Genomic DNA, 17,529 nt, shown 5'->3' on the forward strand with positions numbered 1-17,529 from the left:
ATTACCACACATCTCTCTTACCCTTTCATTACTTACACAATCAAACCATCTCACACCATATATTGTCCTCAAACATCTCATTTCCAGCATATCCACCCTCCTCCATACAACTCTATCCATAGCCCATGCCTCGCAACCATATAACACTGTTGGAACCACTATTCCTTCAAAAACATACCCATTTTTAATTTCCGAGATAATGTTCTCGACTTGCACACATTCTTCAACTCTCCCAGAACTTTCGCCCCCTCCCCCACCCTATGATTCAGATATCTAAAACACTTCACTTCCTCCAGTTTTCCTCTATTCCAACTTACCTCCCAGTTGACTTGTCCCTCAACACTACTGTACCTAACAACCTTGCTCTTATTCACATTTACTCTCAGCTTTCTTCTTTCACACACTTTACCAAACTCAGTCACCAGCTTCTGCAGTTTCTCACATGAATCAGCCACCAGTGCTGTATCATCAGCGAACAACAACTGACTCACTTCCCAAGCTCTCTCATCCACAACAGACTGCATACTTGCCCCTCTTTCCAAAACTCTTGCATTCACCTCCCTAACAACCCCATCCATAAACAAATTAAACAACACATAAACAAATTAAACACATAAACACATAAACAAATTAAACAACACATTTAAAATTAAAATTAAACCACAAATTAAACACATAAACAAATTAAACAACACACCCCTGCCACAAACCTATATTCACTGAGAACCAATCACTTTCCTCTCTTCCTACACGTACACCTGCTTTACATCCTTGATAAATATTTTCCTCTGCTTCTAACAACTTGCCTCCCACACCATATATTCTTAATACCTTCCACAGGTCATTTCTATCAACTCTATCATATGCCTTCTCCAGATCCATAAATGCTACATACAAATCCATTTGCTTTTCTAAGTATTTCTCACATACATTCTTCAAAGCAAACACCTGATCCACACATCCTCTACCACTTCTGAAACCACACAGCTCTTCCCCTATCTGATACTCTGTACCTGCCTTAACCCTCTCAATCAATACCCTCCCATATCATTTCCCAGGAATACTCAACAAACTTATACCTCTGTAATTTGAGCACTGACTTTTATCTCCTTTGCCTCTGTACAATGGCACTATGCAAGCATTCCGCCAATCCTCAGGCACCTCACCATGAGTCAAACGTACATAAAATAACCTTACCAACCAGTTAACAATACAGTCACCCCCTTTTTTAATAAATTCCACCGCAATATCATCCAAACCTGCTGCCTTGCCGGCTTTCATCTTAAGTAAAGCTTTTACTACCTCTTCTCTATTTACCAAATCATTTTCCCTAACCCTCTCACTTTGCACACCACCTCGACCAGAACACCATATATCTGCCACTCTATCATCACACACATTCAACACACCTTCAAAATACTCACTCCATCTCCTTCTCACATCACCACTACTTGTTATCACCTCCCCATTAGCCCCCTTCACTGAAGTTCCCATTTGCTCCCTTGTCTTATGCACTTAATTTACCTCCTTCCAAAACATCTTTTTATTCTCCCTAAAATTTAATGATACTCTCTCACCCCAACTCTCATTTGCCCTCTTTTTCACCTCTTGCACCTTTTTCTTGACCTCCTCCCTCTTTCTTTTATACATCTCCCACTCATTTGCATTATTTCCCTGCAAAAATCGTCCAAACGCCTCTCTCTTCTCTTTCACTAATACTTTTACTTCTTCATCCCACCACTCACTACCCTTTCTAATCTGCCCACCTCCCTCGCTTCTCATGCCACAAGCATCTTTTGCGCAGGCCATCACTGCTTCCCTAAATACATCCCATTCCTTCCCCACTCCCCTTACGTCCTTTGTTCTCACCTTCTTCCATTGTGTACTCAGTCTCTCCTGGTACTTCCTCACACAAGTCTCCTTCCCAAGCTAACTTACTGTCACCAGTCTTTTTACCCCAACATTCTCTCTTCTTTTCTGAAAACCTCTACAAGCCTTCACCTTCGCCTCCACAAGATAATGATCAGACATCCCTCCAGTTGCGCCTCTCAGCACATTAACATCCAAATGTCTCTCTTTTGTGCGCCTATCAATTAACACATAATCCAATAATGCTCTCTGGACATCTCTCCTACTTACATACGTATACCAGGTATTCCCAATCACCAGTCCTTTTTCAGCACACAAATCTACAAGCTCTTCACCATTTACATTTACAACACTGAACACCCCATGTACACCAATTATTCCCTCAACTGCCACATTACTCACCTTTGTATTCAAATCACCCATCACTATAACCCGGTCTCATGCATCAAAACTACTAACACACTCACTCAGCTGCTCCCAAAACACTTACCTCTCATGATCTTTCTTCTCATGCCCAGGTGCATATGCACCAATAATTACCCACCTCTCTGAGAAAGTACCAGAAGAGATTGAGTGCAGAATGAAAAAAGGTGAGAGCAAATGATATAAGGGGAGTGTGGGAGGAATGGGATGTATTTAGGAAAGCAGTGATGGTCTGCGCAAAAGATGCTTGTGGCATGAGAAGCATGGGAGGTGGGCAGATTAGAAAGGGGAGTGAGTGGTGGGATGAAGAAGTAAGATTGTTAGTGAAAGAGGAGATAGAGGCATTTGAGTGATTTCTGCAGGGATGTAGTGCAAATGACTGGGAGATGCATAAAAGAAAGAGGCAGGAGGTCAAGAGAAAGGTGCAAGAGGCAAAAAAGAGGGAAAATGAGAGCTGGGGTGAGAGAGTATCATTAAATTTTAGAAAGAATCTAAACATGTTTTGGAAGGAGGTAAATAAAGTGTGTAAGACAAGAGAACATATGGGAGCATGGTGAAGGGGGATAATGGGGAGGTGATCACAAGTAGTGGTGAAGTGAGAAGGAGATGAAGTGAATATTTTGAAGGTTTGTTTAATGTGTTTGATGATAGAGTGGCAGATTTAAGGTATTCTGGTCAAGGTGGTGTGCAAAGTGAGAGGGTAAGGGAGAATGGGTTTGTAAACAAAGAAGAGGTAATGAAAGCTTTGCTGAAGATGAAAGCTGGTAAGGCAGCAGGTTTAGATGGTATTGCAGTGGAATTTATAAAAAGAAGGTGGTGACAGTGTTGTTGACTGGTTGGTAAGGATATTCAATGTATGTATGGTTCATGGTGAAATGCCTGTAGATTGACGGAATGCGTGCATAGTGCTAATGTACAAAGGCAAATGGGATAAAAGTGAGTGTTCAAATTACAGCAGTATATGTTTGTTGAGCATTTCTGGGAAATTATATAGGAGGGTATTGATTGAGAGGGTAAAGGCATGTATAGAGTATCAGATTGGAGAAGAGCAGTGTGGTTTCAGAAGTGGTAGAGGATGTGTGGATCAGGTGTTTGCTTTGAAGAATGTATGTGAGGAATATTTAGAAAAACAAATGGATTTGTATGTAGCATTTAAGGATCTGGAGAAGGCATATGATAGAGTTGATAGAGATGCTCTATGGAAGGTATTAAGAGTATATGGTGTGGGAGGTAAGTTGCTAAAAGCAGTGAAAAGTGAAAAGGCATGTGTAAAAGTATGAAGAGAGGAAAGTGATTGGTTCCCAGTGAATGTCGGTTTGCAGCAGGGGTGTGTGGTGTCTCCATGGTTGTTTAATTTGTTTATGGATGGGGTTGTTAGGGAGGTGAATGCAGTTTTGGAGAAAATGGCAATTATGCAGTCTGTTGTGGATGAGAGAACTTGGGAAGTGAGTTAGTTGTATGTAGCATTTATGGATCTGGAGAAGGCATATGATAGAGTTGATAGAGATGCTCTGTGGAAGGTATTAAGAATATATGGTGTGGGAGGCAAGCTGTTGGAAGCAGTGAAAATTTTTTATCGAGGAGAGGCGTTTGGGCGATTTTTGCAGAGATGTAGTGCAAATGACTGGGAGATGTATAAAAGAAAGAGGCAGGAGGTCAAGAGAAAGGTGCAAGAGGTGAAAAAGATGGCAAATGAGAGCTGGGGTGAGAGAGTATCATTAAATTTTAGGAAGAATCTAAACATGTTTTGGAAGGAGGTAAATAAAGTGTGTGAGACAAGAGAACAGATGGGAGCATGGTGAAGGGGGCTAATGCGGAGGTGATAACAAGTAGTGGTGAAGTGAGCTTGAAAAAGTGATTTTTATAGAACTCACCAATAACAGGAAGAAAATGTGTTCCATGAGCCATATCTTTCAGACTAGAAGTTGCTGCCGGCAGACGAAGAAGAATCTTAGGACCAGCAATGATAAGAGGTTTGCGGTAGTTCCTTATCACCTATAAAAAAAAAATGCATTTTAAAGCCTTTTTTTTACAACACAATGAGCAACTTAAAAGAGCAAGTGAATGTCAAAATCCAACAAACAATTACTCCAACTGCCAACAGTAAAAGTACCTGTATGTCCTAGCCATGTATCTATCTTTTTTGCACTTGTTCACCATTTCCCACATTAGTGAGATAGTGCCAGCAACAAATAAAGAATTGGCCTTATCATTCACATCCAATATCTGGATGTCATGCGTAATGCACCTAAATCACAGGCCCCCAAGTACAACCAGGCCCCACACATTTTTCCTTGCTTTTCCCTTGCCACATTCAATACCCTGGTTCAGTCCACTGATAGTATATCACAAGCTGTATACAATAACACTCTAGCAGTTTGCTCTATCTTGTGCATATCTTTTACTCTATCACATGTCCAGTCTCAAAGCTCTCAAAATCTTGTTTACTCCATCCTTCCATCGGTAGTTCAATCTTCCACTTCTCCTAGTGTCATCCACTTCTGACACATATATATCCTTTCTGAAACTCAATCTTCCCATACACCCAAACCATTTCAGCACACCCTCTTTAACTCTCTCCACTATATTCTTATCATTACTAAACGCCTCTCCTATCATATCATTTCTTACTTAATCAACCCTCCTCACACCACATATTGTTCTTAAGCATTTCATTCCAACACATTCACCTCCTTCCATATATTCTCATCTACTGTCCTATGCCTTGAAACCATACAATACTGTCAGAACTACCATTCTTTTAAACATGCCCATCTTCACCCTCACACACATAGAGATCTCTCTTTCCATACATTCCTCAGTATTCCCAGGACCTTCACCCCTTCCTCATCCTGTTACTCACTTCAGTTCTCATGGTTCCATTTGCTGCTTGCTGCCTTGTCCACTTCCAGGTATCTAAAGGCATTTCACTTCCTCCAAGTTTACTTCATTCAAACTAACACCCCACCCAAACTAACCTGTCTATCTATCTATCTACCCTCCCCTCTCTTTTTTATTTATTTCTTTTTTTTTTCCAAAGGAAGGAACAGAGAAGGGGTTTGGATGAGGATGTTTCCTCAGAAGCCCAGTCCTCTGTTCTTAACGCTACCTCGCTGGCGGGGGAAATTGCAAATAGTATGAAAGAAAAAAGAAAATATATATTTGAATGCAAATATATATATGATTTGAATGCAAAGGTGAGTAATGTGGCAGTTGAGGATATAATTGGTGTACATGGGGTGTTCAGTGTTGTAAGTGGAAATGGTGAAGAGCTTGTAGATTTATGTGCTGAAAAAGGACTGGTGGTTGGGAATACCTGGTTTAAAAAGAAAGATATACATAAGTATACGTATGTAAGTAGGAGAGATGACCAGAGAGTGTTATTGGATTATGTGTTAATTGATAGGCGCGTGAAAGAGAGACTTTTGGATGTTAATGTGCTGAGAGGTGCAACTGGAGCGATGTCTGATCATTATCTTGTGGAGGCGAAGGTGAAGGTTTGTAGAGGTTTTCAGAATAGAGAGAATGTTGGGGTGAAGAGAGTGGTGAGAGTAAGTGAGCTTGGGAAGGAGACTTGTGTGAGGAAATACCAGGAGAGACTGAGTTCAGAATGGAAAAAGTTGAGAACAAAGGACATAAGGGGAGTGGGGGAGGAATGGAATGTACTTCGGGAAGCAGTGAAAAAGAGGGCAAATGAGAGTTAGGGTGAGAGAGTATCATTAAATTTTAAGGAGAATAAAAAGATGTTTTGGAAGGAAGTAAATAAAGTGCGTAAGACAAGGGAACAAATGGGAACATCAGTGAAGGGGGCTAATGGAGAGGTGATAACAAGTCACTGTCTCCCGCGTTAGCGAGGTAGCGTAAGAAAACAGACAAAAGAATGGCCCAACCCACCCACATACACATGTATATATATACATGTCCACAAACAGCACATATAAATACCTATACATCTCAACATATACATATGTATACACACCCAGACATATACATATATACATGTGTACATAATTCATACTGTCTGCCCTCATTCATTCCCATCGCCAACCACCACAAATGAAATGACAACCCCTTACCCCCAAATGTGTGCGAGGTAGTGCTAGGAAAAGACAACAAAGGTCACATTCGTTCACACTCAGTCTCTAGCTGTCATGTATAATGTACCAAAACCACAGCTCCCTTTCCACATCCAGGCCCCACAGAACTTTCCATGGTTTACCCCAGATGCTTCACATGCCCTGGTTCAATCCATTGACAGCACGTTGACCCCGGTATACCACATCGTTCCAATTCACTCTATTCCTTGCACGCCTTTCACCCTCCTGCATGTTCAGGCCACAATCACTCAAAATCTTTTTCACTCCATCTTTCCACCTCCAATTTGGTCTCCCACTTCTCCTCGTTCCCTCCACCTCCGACACATATATCCTCTTGGTCAATCTTTCCTCACTCATTCTTTCCATGTGACGAAACCATTTCAAAACACCCTCTTCTGCTCTCTCAACCACACTCTTTTTATTACCACATATCTCCTCTCTTACCCTTTCATTACTTACTCAAACAAACCACCTCACGCCACATATTGTCCTCAAACATCTCATTTCCAGCACATCCACCCTCCTCCGCACAACTCTACTTATAGCCCACACCTCACAACCATTTAACATTGTTTGAACCACTGTTCCTTCAAACATACCCATTTTTGCTTTCCAAGATAACGTTCTCAACTTCCACACATTTTTCAATGCTCCCTAAACTTTTGCCCCCTCCCCCACCCTATGATTCACTTCCGCTTCCATGGTTCCATCCGCTGCCAAATCCACTCCCAGATATCTAAAACACTTCACTTCCTCTAGTTTTTCTCCATTCAAACTTACCTCCCAATTGACTTGTCCCTCAACCCTACTGTACCTAATAACCTTCCTCTTATTCACATTTACTCTCAGCATTCTTCTTGCACACACTTTACCAAACTCAGTCACCAGCTTCTGCAGTTTCTCACATGAATCAGCCACCAGTGCTGTATCATCAGCAAACAACAACTGACTCACTTCCCAAGCTCTCTCATCCACAGCAGACTGCATACTTGCCATTCTTTCCAAAACTCATGCATACCCTAACAACCCCATCCATAAACAAATTAAACAACCATGGAGACATCACACACCCCTGCCGCAAACCAACATTCACTGAGAACCAATCACTTGCCTCTCTTCCTACATGCACACATGCCTTACATCCTCGATAAAAACTTTTCACTGCTTCTAACAACTTACCTCCCACACCATATATTCTTAATACCTTCCACAGAGCATCTCTATCAACTCTATCATATGCCTTCTCCAGATCCATAAATGCTACATACAAATCCATTTGCTTTTCTAAGTATTTCTCACATACATTTTTCAAAGCAAACATCTGATCCACACATCCTCTACCACTTCTGAAACCACACTGCTCTTCCCCAATCTGATGCTCTGTACATGCCTTCACCCTCTCAATCAATACCCTCCCATATAATTTCTCAGGAATACTCAACAAACCTATACCTCTGTAATTTGAGCACTCACTCTTATCCCCTTTGCCTTGTACAATGGCACTATGCAAGCATTCCGCCTGTCCTCAGGCACCTCACTATGAGTCATACATACATTATATAACTTACCAACCAGTCAACAATATAGTCACTCCCTTTTTTAATAAATTCCACTGAAATACCATCCAAACCCACTGCTTTGCCGGCATTCATCTTCCGCAAAGCTTTTACTACCTCTTCTCTGTTTACCAAATCATTCTCCCTAACCCTCTCACTTTGCACACCACCTCGACCAAAACACCCTATATCTGCCACTCTATCATCAAACGCATTCAACAAACCTTCAAAATACTCACTCCATCTCCTTCTCACATCACCACTACTTGTTTTCACCTCCCCATTAACGCCCTTCACTGATGTTCCCATTTGTTCCCTTGTCTTATGCACTTTATTTACCTCCTTCCAAAACATCTCTTTATTCTCCCTAAAAATTTAATGATACCCTCTCACCCTAACTCTCCTTTGCCCTCTTTTTCACCTCTTGCACCTTTCTCTTGACCTCCTGCCTCTTTCTTTTATACATCTCCCACTCATTTGCATTATTTCCCTGCAAAAATCATCCAAATGCCTCTCTCTTCTCTTTCACTAATAATCTTACTTCTTCATCCCACCACTCACAAGCCTTTCTAATCTGCCCACCTCCCACGCTTCTCATGCCACAAGCATCTTTTGCACAAGCCATCACTGCTTCCCTAAATACATCTCATTCCTCCCCCACTCCCCTTACATTCTTTGTTCTCACCTCTTTCCATTCTGTACTCAGTCTCTCCTGGTACTTCCTCACACAAGTCTCCTTCCCAGCTCACTTACTCTCACCACCCTCTTCACCTCAACATTCTCTCTTCTTTTCTGAAAACCTCTACAAATCACATTTTCATGAGAAGGATCAGGTGCATATAGCCTCTGGAAATCATTCACATACCTTCACAATTCCTACCCAATGTCTTAAAATGAAACATAGACTTCCATACTTAAGTTTCTTATTTTTTCACTTTCACCTTCATCATATGACATTTATCTGTCTATCTAGATACTGATGCCCATTCCCTCCAGGAACTCACTCATGGTGGTGATGACAAAAGAGTCTCCATAAATGGTGAAACTCTAGGGCCACTTAATCATATGACACCAACATTTCCATTTACACAACCAACACTAGACAAAATGTTTCCAAGGCATCCAATCCCCATTCATTTTTCTTGTCTTTTTGAGAAAAATTCCTAACACCAATCAAGTCTCCTACTGCATTTTTCCATCTCTTCCCTAATTCACCGATCCTTCTTGCATTTTCTAATGTATTATATTCTTGTTGACATGTATCAGGGAATGAGTCACCATGGTGTTATGGAATTAGACACCCTAATGTGAGCTGCCCTAGTGTGTCAGGGAGTAAGCCACCATAGTGTGTCAGGGAGTAAGCCATCATAGTGTGTCAGGGAGTGAGCCACCATAGTGTGTCTGGGAGTAAGCCACCAGTGTGTCAGGGAGTAAGCCACCATAGTGTGTCAGGGAGTAAGCCACCATAGTATGTCAGGGAGTAAGCCACCATAGTGTGTCAGGGAGTAAGCCACCATAGTGTGTCAGGGAGTGAGCCACCATAGTGTGTCAGAAAGAGAGCTGCCATAATGAGTCAGGGAGTACCACATGAGCCAGCCTCAATAATAACTTAGCTGTTGTAGGAAGCAGGATTGTTTTGTTGTGTTTCCCAGTTATGCCCTGAATTTTCACTGTTTTTTCCTTTTCATACCTCTACCACCTACTATGGTTGAAAATAATCACCTTAGCTTCTTGTAGCTTCTTTAGTTGCACTTTACAAGGGATATGAGCCACTTAAGGAAATTTCTGATATTACCAGTGTGAGCCTGAGATCAGTACAACAAAGGGTGAAGAGATCTAATGCTAGCTGCAACATCACTACACCAATCTATATGAAACACAGAAAAGGCCAGGAAAATCTCCCCACATACTCTGAATGCTTTTAAACATGTAGTGGATGCAGTTTCACCCTTGAGTGTAAAAGAATCAAGAGACAAAAGCCTCGACAGCACAGTAATATGTTAGTAAAGACAATGGAGTGCCAGTTTCACAACAACTGCAGCTGCAGATTGTGTCCCAAACCACTCATAACCCTGTAAGCACCATTAGAATGGATAAATTCAGAAGTCTTGTGGAGTGGTGAGCCTACGTTTTCAGTGACAGGTGGCTGAGCAAGGCATGTGTACACTCGACAAGACTGTGATCCATTTGACCCAAAGTATACTGCAAGCACTGTAAAGTTCCCTGCTTCACTTATGATATGGGACTGTTTCAGTAACTATGGTGTTGGGAACCTTGTAGTGTTGCCAAAGAGTGAAACTATGAGCTGCTGTGTGACCATCTTCCAGATTTGTTCAAAAACTGCAAGACCGAAGAGTTCATGCAGGTAGGGTTCCCTACCATGATGCCAAACTGGCTTAAGGACTATGCAGTGGAGTTTTTCAGTAACTGACCTAGGAATTCACTAGATTTCAAACAACAGAAAACTTGTGGGCACTTATGAAAATGAAATTATGTGACAGGGAGAATTTGTTGCTACCTAAGCTGGAGGTGGCCATTCATGAAATTTGGGCAAAGTGGGACCCAAACAGCTTAAGAAACTTGCTAATTCAGTTCCTGATCATTTCAAGGAGTAAATAAAGATTAAAGGGACACCAATCCATTGTTAGCTGGTGGTGAATTCACAGTTTTCATAGTATTATCTCATATCTATCCTTGATGGTTGTGCTGTAGTGTGCCAATTTCACTGGCAAGGTCTGTATATACAAGGTTAAAAGATGGAGCAGCATGAGTGTAAACTTTCTTCCCACAACAAACAAGCAGTACTCAGTTATATCAATAGTAAAAGTGAGCAGAAATCATTATGTAACAGTCAGTAGGAGTCGATCTGTCAGCCAACCACATATACAAGAAGGCAATTCTTCCTGGGATATATGTCACCACTTTGCAGTATTAGCACTTATTGCTAATACAAATATGCTCCAGCCACATATTCTTGAGTATATTAAAGCCTATATCTATATCACTTGTTAACTGGTTGTTTCATTACTCCTAGATGTTTCTTCATTTCATAAGAGATAGTGCAAAGTGCACATACAGTGTAAGCTGATGTTTGGAGACATATCTGGTGAGAGCACTAAGGAGAAATGAATATTTTTCTTTGGCTAGAAATCTTTAATTCATACGTCAAACCTTGTTATACTAGCATATGTGAACACATCTTAAACAATATGGATGGTATACACTGCTTTTCTAGTATATTTTGGTTAATTTCATGATGATGTAACTTTACATGAGCAGAAGATAGCAAGGCCCATGAAGGGGTCTCTAAGAGAAAGTGCAAACATCTTGCATATTTCTGCTTGCCTTAACTCTGCTTTTATGCTCCCCAATATGTCAAATGAGGATAATACTTCAAGATAATACCTGATCCAACTTGGACAGTCAAGTTCATGCTAGCACCAGCCAAACTTTTTGCTTTTGCCAATAATAACACTGTTAGTTAAACAATATATGAACATTTAAATTTTTTTTTTTTTTTTTTTTTTTTTTTTTTATACTTTGTCGCTGTCTCCCGCGTTTGCGAGGTAGCGCAAGGAAACAGACGAAAGAAATGGCCCAACCCCCCCATACACATGTACATACACACGTCCACACACGCAAATATACATACCTACACAGCTTTCCATGGTTTACCCCAGACGCTTCACATGCCTTGATTCAATCCACTGACAGCACGTCAACCCCTGTATACCACATCGCTCCAATTCACTCTATTCCTTGCCCTCCTTTCACCCTCCTGCATGTTCAGGCCCCGATCACACAAAATCCTTTTCACTCCATCTTTCCACCTCCAATTTGGTCTCCCTCTTCTCCTCGTTCCCTCCACCTCCGACACATATATCCTCTTGGTCAATCTTTCCTCACTCATTCTCTCCATGTGCCCAAACCATTTCAAAACACCCTCTTCTGCTCTCTCAACCACGCTCTTTTTATTTCCACACATCTCTCTTACCCTTACGTTACTTACTCGATCAAACCACCTCACACCACACATTGTCCTCAAACATCTCATTTCCAGCACATCCATCCTCCTACGCACAACTCTATCCATAGCCCACGCCTCGCAACCATACAACATTGTTGGAACTACTATTCCTTCAAACATACCCATTTTTGCTTTCCGGGATAATGTTCTCGACTTCCACACATTTTTCAAGGCTCCCAAAATTTTCGCCCCCTCCCCCACCCTATGATCCACTTCCGCTTCCATGGTTCCATCCGCTGACAGATCCACTCCCAGATATCTAAAACACTTCACTTCCTCCAGCCTCTCACCATTCAAACTCACCTCCCAATTGACTTGACCCTCAACCCTACTGTACCTAATAACCTTGCTCTTATTCACATTTACTCTTAACTTTCTTCTTCCACACACTTTACCAAACTCCGTCACCAGCTTCTGCAGTTTCTCACATGAATCCGCCACCAGCTTTGAAGAATGTATGTGAGAAATACTTAGAAAAGCAAATGGATTTGTATGTAGCATTTATGGATCTGGAGAAGGCATATGATAGAGTTGATAGAGATGCTCTGTGGAAGGTATTAAGAATATATGGTGTGGGAGGAAAGTTGTTAGAAGCAGTGAAAAGTTTTTATCGAGGATGTAAGGCATGTGTACGTGTAGGAAGAGAGGAAAGTGATTGGTTCTCAGTGAATGTAGGTTTGCGGCAGGGGTGTGTGATGTCTCCATGGTTGTTTAATTTGTTTATGGATGGGGTTGTTAGGGAGGTAAATGCAAGAGTTTTGGAAAGAGGGGCAAGTATGAAGAACATTTAAATATGTTGCAGTATTTCTAGGGTTTCCTTCATACACCAATAAACTAAAAATAAACCTGGGATAGGTACTACATTTGAGGAATGGAACCTGGATGTCTTGGTTCTGAGTGAAATGAAGCTCAAGGGTAAAGGGGAAGAGTGGTTTGGGAATGTCTTGGGAATAAACTCAGGGGTTGGTGAGAGGACAAGAGGCAAGGAAGGAGTAGCAATACTCCTGAAGCAGGAGTTGTAGGAGTATGTGATAGAGTGTAAAAAGTAAACTCTAGATTGATATGGGTAAAACTAAAAGTGGATGGAGAGAGATGGGTGATTATTGGTGCCTATGCATCTGGTCATGTGAATAAAGATCACGAAAGGAAAGTGTTTTAGGAGCAGCCGAGTGAGTGTGCTAGAAGCTTTGATGCACGAGACCAGGTTATAGTGATGGGTGATTTTAATACAAAGGTGAGTAATGTTGCAGTTGAGGGTATAACTGATGTACATGGGGTGTTCAGTGTTGTACATGGAAATGGCAAATAGCTTGTAGATTACTGTGCTGAAAAATGACTAGTGACCGGAATTACCAGGTTTAAAAAGAGAGATATATATAAGTATACATATGTGAGTAGGAGAGATGGCCAGAGGGTATTACTGGATTACGTGTTAATTGATAAGCATGTAAAAGAGAGTCTTTTGGATATAAACGTGCTGAGAGGGGCAGCTGGAGGGATGTCTGATCACTATCTTGTGGAAGCAAAGGTGAAGATTTGTAGAGGTTTTCAAAAAAGAAGTGAGAATGTTCGGGAGGAGAGAGTGGTGACAGTAAGTGAGCTTGGAAAAGTGACTTGTGTGAGAAAGTAACAGGAGAGACTGAGTGCAGAATGGCAAAAAGCAAGAGCAAATGACGTAAAGGGAATGGGGGAGGAATGGGATGTACTTAGAGAAGCAGTGGTGGCTTGTGCAAAATATGCATGTGGCATGAGAAAGGTGGGAGGTGGGCAGATTAGAAAGAGTAGTGAGTGGTGGGATAAACAAGTAAGATGTCAGTGAATGAGAAGAGAGAGGTGTTTGGACAATTTTTGCAGAGAAGTAGTGCAAATGACTGGGAGATGTATAAAAGAAAGAGGCAGGAGGTCAAGAAAAAGGTGCAAGTAGTGAAAAAGAGGGTAAATGAGAGTTGGGGTGAGAGAGTATCATTAAATTTTAGGGAGGATAAAAAGATGTTTTGGATGGGGGTAAATAAAGTGCATAAAACATGAGAAAAAATGGGAACATACTTGAAGGGGGCAAATGGGGAGGTAATAACAAATAGTGATGAAGTGAGAATGAGATGGAGAGAGTATTTTGAAGGTTTGCTGAATGTGCTTGATGATAGAATGGCAGACATAGGGTGTTTTTGATCGGGGTGGTGTGTGATGTAAGAGGGTCTGGGAGAATAGTTTGACAAACAGAGAAGAGGTAGCAAAAGCTTTGCGAAAGATGAAAGCCGGGAAGGCAGTAGGTTTGGATGGCATTGCAAAGGAATTTATTGAAAAAGATGGTGAGTATATTGTTGATTGGTTGGTAATGATATTCAATGTATGTATGGATAATGGTGAAGTGTCTGAGGATTGGTAGAATGCATGCACAGTGCCATTGTACAAAGGCAAAGGGGATAAAGGTGAATGTTCAAATTACAGAGGCATAAGTTTCTTGAGTATTCCTGGGAAATTATATGGGAGGGTATCGATTGAGAGGGTGAAAGCATGTACAGAGCATCAGACTGGGGAAGAGCAGTGTGGTTTCAGAAGTGGTAGAGGATGTGCGGATCAGGTGTTTGCTTTGAAGAATGTATGCGAGAAATACATAGAAAAACAGATGGATTTGTAAGTAGCATTTATGGATCTGGAGAAGGCATATGATAGGGTTGATAGAGATACTTTGTGGAAGGTTTTAAGATTATATGGTGAGGGAGGTAAGTTGCTAGAAACAGTGAAAAGTTTTTATCAAGGATATAAGGCATGTGTACAAGCAGGAAGAGAGGAAAGTGATTGGTTTCCAGTGAATATAGGTTTGCGGCAGGGGTGCGTGATGTCTCCATGGTTCTTAATTTGTTTATGGATGGGGTAGTTAGGGAGGTGTAAGCATGAGTTTTGGAGAGAGGGAGCAAGTTTGCAGTCTGTTGTGGATGAGAGGATTTGGGAAGTGTCAGTTGTTTGCTGAAGATACAGTGCTGATTCGGGTGAGAAACTACAGATGTTGGTGACTGAGTTTGATAAGTGTGCGAAAGGAGAAAGTTGAGAGTAAATGTGAATACGGGCAAGGTTATTAGGTACAGTAGGGTTGAGGGACAAGTTAACTGGGAGGTAAGTTTGAATGGAGAAAAACTGGAGGAAGTAAAGTGTTTTAGATATCTGGGAGAGGACTTAGCAGCAGACAGATCCATGGATGTGGAAGTGAGTCACAGGGTGCGGGAGAGGATGAAGGTTCTGGGAGCATTGAAGAACGTGTGGAAGGCGAGAACATTATCTCAGAGAGAGCAAAAATGGGCATGTTTGAAGAAACAATGGTTCTAATCATGTTACATGTTTGTGAAACATGGGCTATAGATAGGGTTGTAGAGAGGAGGGTGGATCTGTTTGATATGAAATGTTTAAGGACACTATGAGGTGTGAGGTGGTTTGATTAAGTAATGAAAGGGTAAGAGAGATGTGTGGCAATAAAAAAAAGTGGTTAAAAGAGCAGAAGAAAGTATGTTGAAATGGTTTGAACACACGGAGAGAATGAGTGAAGAAAGACTGACAAAGAAGATATATGTGTCAGAGGTGGAGGGAACAAGTAGAAGCAGAACAAATTGGAGGTGGAAGGATGGAGTGAAAAAGCTTTTGAGTGATCAGGGCCTGAACAAAAGGGAGGGTGAAAGGAGTGCAAGGAATAGAGTGAATCGGAATGATGTGGGATACTGGGGTCAACATGCTGTCAATGGATTGAACCAGGGCATGTGAAGCATCTGGTGTAAACCATAGAAAAGTCTGTGTTAGTGGTTTTGATGCACAAGACCGGGTTATAGTGATGGGTGATTTGAATGCAAAGGTGAGTAATGTGGCAGTTGAGGGAATAATTGGTATACATGGGGTGTTCAGTGTTGTAAATGGAAATGGTGAAGACCTTGTAGATTTATGTACTGAAAAAGGACTGGTGATTGGGAATACCTGGTTTAAAAAGAGAGATATACATAAGTATACGTATGGAAGAAGGAGAGATGGCCAGAGAGTGTTATTGGATTACGTGTTAATTGATAGGCACGGGAAAGAGAGACTTTTGGATGTTAATGTGCTGAGAGGTGCAACTGGAGGGATGTCTCATCATTATCTTGTGGAGGCGAAGGTGAAGATTTGTAGGGGTTTTCAGAAAAGAAGAGAGAATGTTTGGGTGAAGAGAGTGGTGAGAGTAAGTGAGCTTGGGAAGGAGACTTGTGTGAGGAAGTACCAGGAGAGACTGAGTACAGAATGGAAAAAGGTGAGAACAAAGGAGGTAAGGGGAGTGGGGGAGGAATGGGATGTACTTAGGGAATCAGTGATGGATTGCGCAAAAGATGCTTGTGGCATGAGAAGCGTGGGAGGTGGGTTGATTAGAAAAGGTAGTGAGTGGTGGGATGAAGAAGTAAGAGTATTAGTGAAAGAGAAGAGAGAGGCTTTTGGGCGATTTTTGCAGGGAAAAAATGCAAATGAGTGGGAGAGGTATAAAAGAAAGAGGCAGGAGGTCAAGAGAAAGGTGCAAGAGGTGAAAAAGAGGGCAAATGAGAGTTGGGGTGAGAGAGTATCATTAAATTTTAGGGAGAATAAAAAGATGTTTTGGAAGGAGGTAAATAAAGTGCGTACGACAAGGGAGCAAATGGGAACTTCAGTGAAGGGGGCTAATGGGGAGGTAATAACAAGTAGTGGTGATGTGAGAAGGAGATGGAGTGAGTATTTTGAAGGTTTGTTGAATGTGTTTGATGATAGAGTGGCAGATATAGGGTGTTTTGGTCAAGGTGGTGTGCAAAGTGAGAGGGTTAGGGAAAATTATTTGGTAAATAGAGAAGAGGTAGTAAAAGCTTTACGGAAGATGAAAGGCTGCAAGGCAGCAGGTTTGGATGGTATTGCAGTGGAATTTATTAAAAAAGGGGGTGACTGTATTGTTGACTGGTTCGTAAGGTTATTTAATGTATGTATGATTCATGGTGAGGTGCCTGAGGATTGGTGGAATGTGTGCATAGTGCCATTGTACAAAAGGCAAAGGGGATAAGAGTGAGTGCTCAAATTACAGAGGTATAAGTTTGCTGAGTATTCCTGGTAAATTATATGGGAGGGTATTGATTGAGAGGGTGAAGGCATGTACAGAGCATCAGACTGGGGAAGAGCAGTGTGGTTTCAGAAGCGGTAGACGATGTGTGGATCAGGTGTTTGCTTTGAAGAATGTATGTGAGAAATACTTAGAAAAACAAATGGATTTGTATGTAGCATTTATGGACCTGGAGAAGGCATATGATAGAGTTGATAGAGATGCTCTGTGGACGGTTTTAAGAATATATGGTGTGGGAGGCAAGTTGTTAGAAGCAGTGAAAAGTTTTTATCGAGGATGTAAGGCATGTGTACGTGTAGGTAGAGAGGAAAGTGATTGGTTGTCAGTGAATGTAGGTTTGCGGCAGGGGTGTGTGATGTCTCCAGGGTTGTTTAATTTGTTTATGGATGTGGTTGTTAGGGAGGTGAATGCAAGAGTTTTGGAAAGAGAGGCAAGTATGCAGTCTGTTGTGGATGAGAGAGCTTG

The 17,529-nt window shown here is 41.5% G+C and overlaps 1 protein-coding gene across 1 annotated transcript in view; it reads right to left on the reverse strand.

Moving 5' to 3' along the window:
* The window catches only part of LOC139755484 (probable 2-oxoadipate dehydrogenase complex component E1 homolog), a 194,095-nt gene that overhangs the window by 133,791 nt on the left and 42,775 nt on the right, over positions 1-17,529 (reverse strand). Inside the window, exon 2 of the mRNA XM_071673822.1 lies at positions 4,167-4,287. Coding sequence (XP_071529923.1) covers positions 4,167-4,287 — 121 coding nt within the window. The remainder of the gene's footprint in view (positions 1-4,166; positions 4,288-17,529) is intronic.

The sequence above is a fragment of the Panulirus ornatus genome, chromosome 19 (assembly GCF_036320965.1).
Source record: "Panulirus ornatus isolate Po-2019 chromosome 19, ASM3632096v1, whole genome shotgun sequence".
NCBI lineage: Eukaryota > Metazoa > Arthropoda > Malacostraca > Decapoda > Palinuridae > Panulirus > Panulirus ornatus.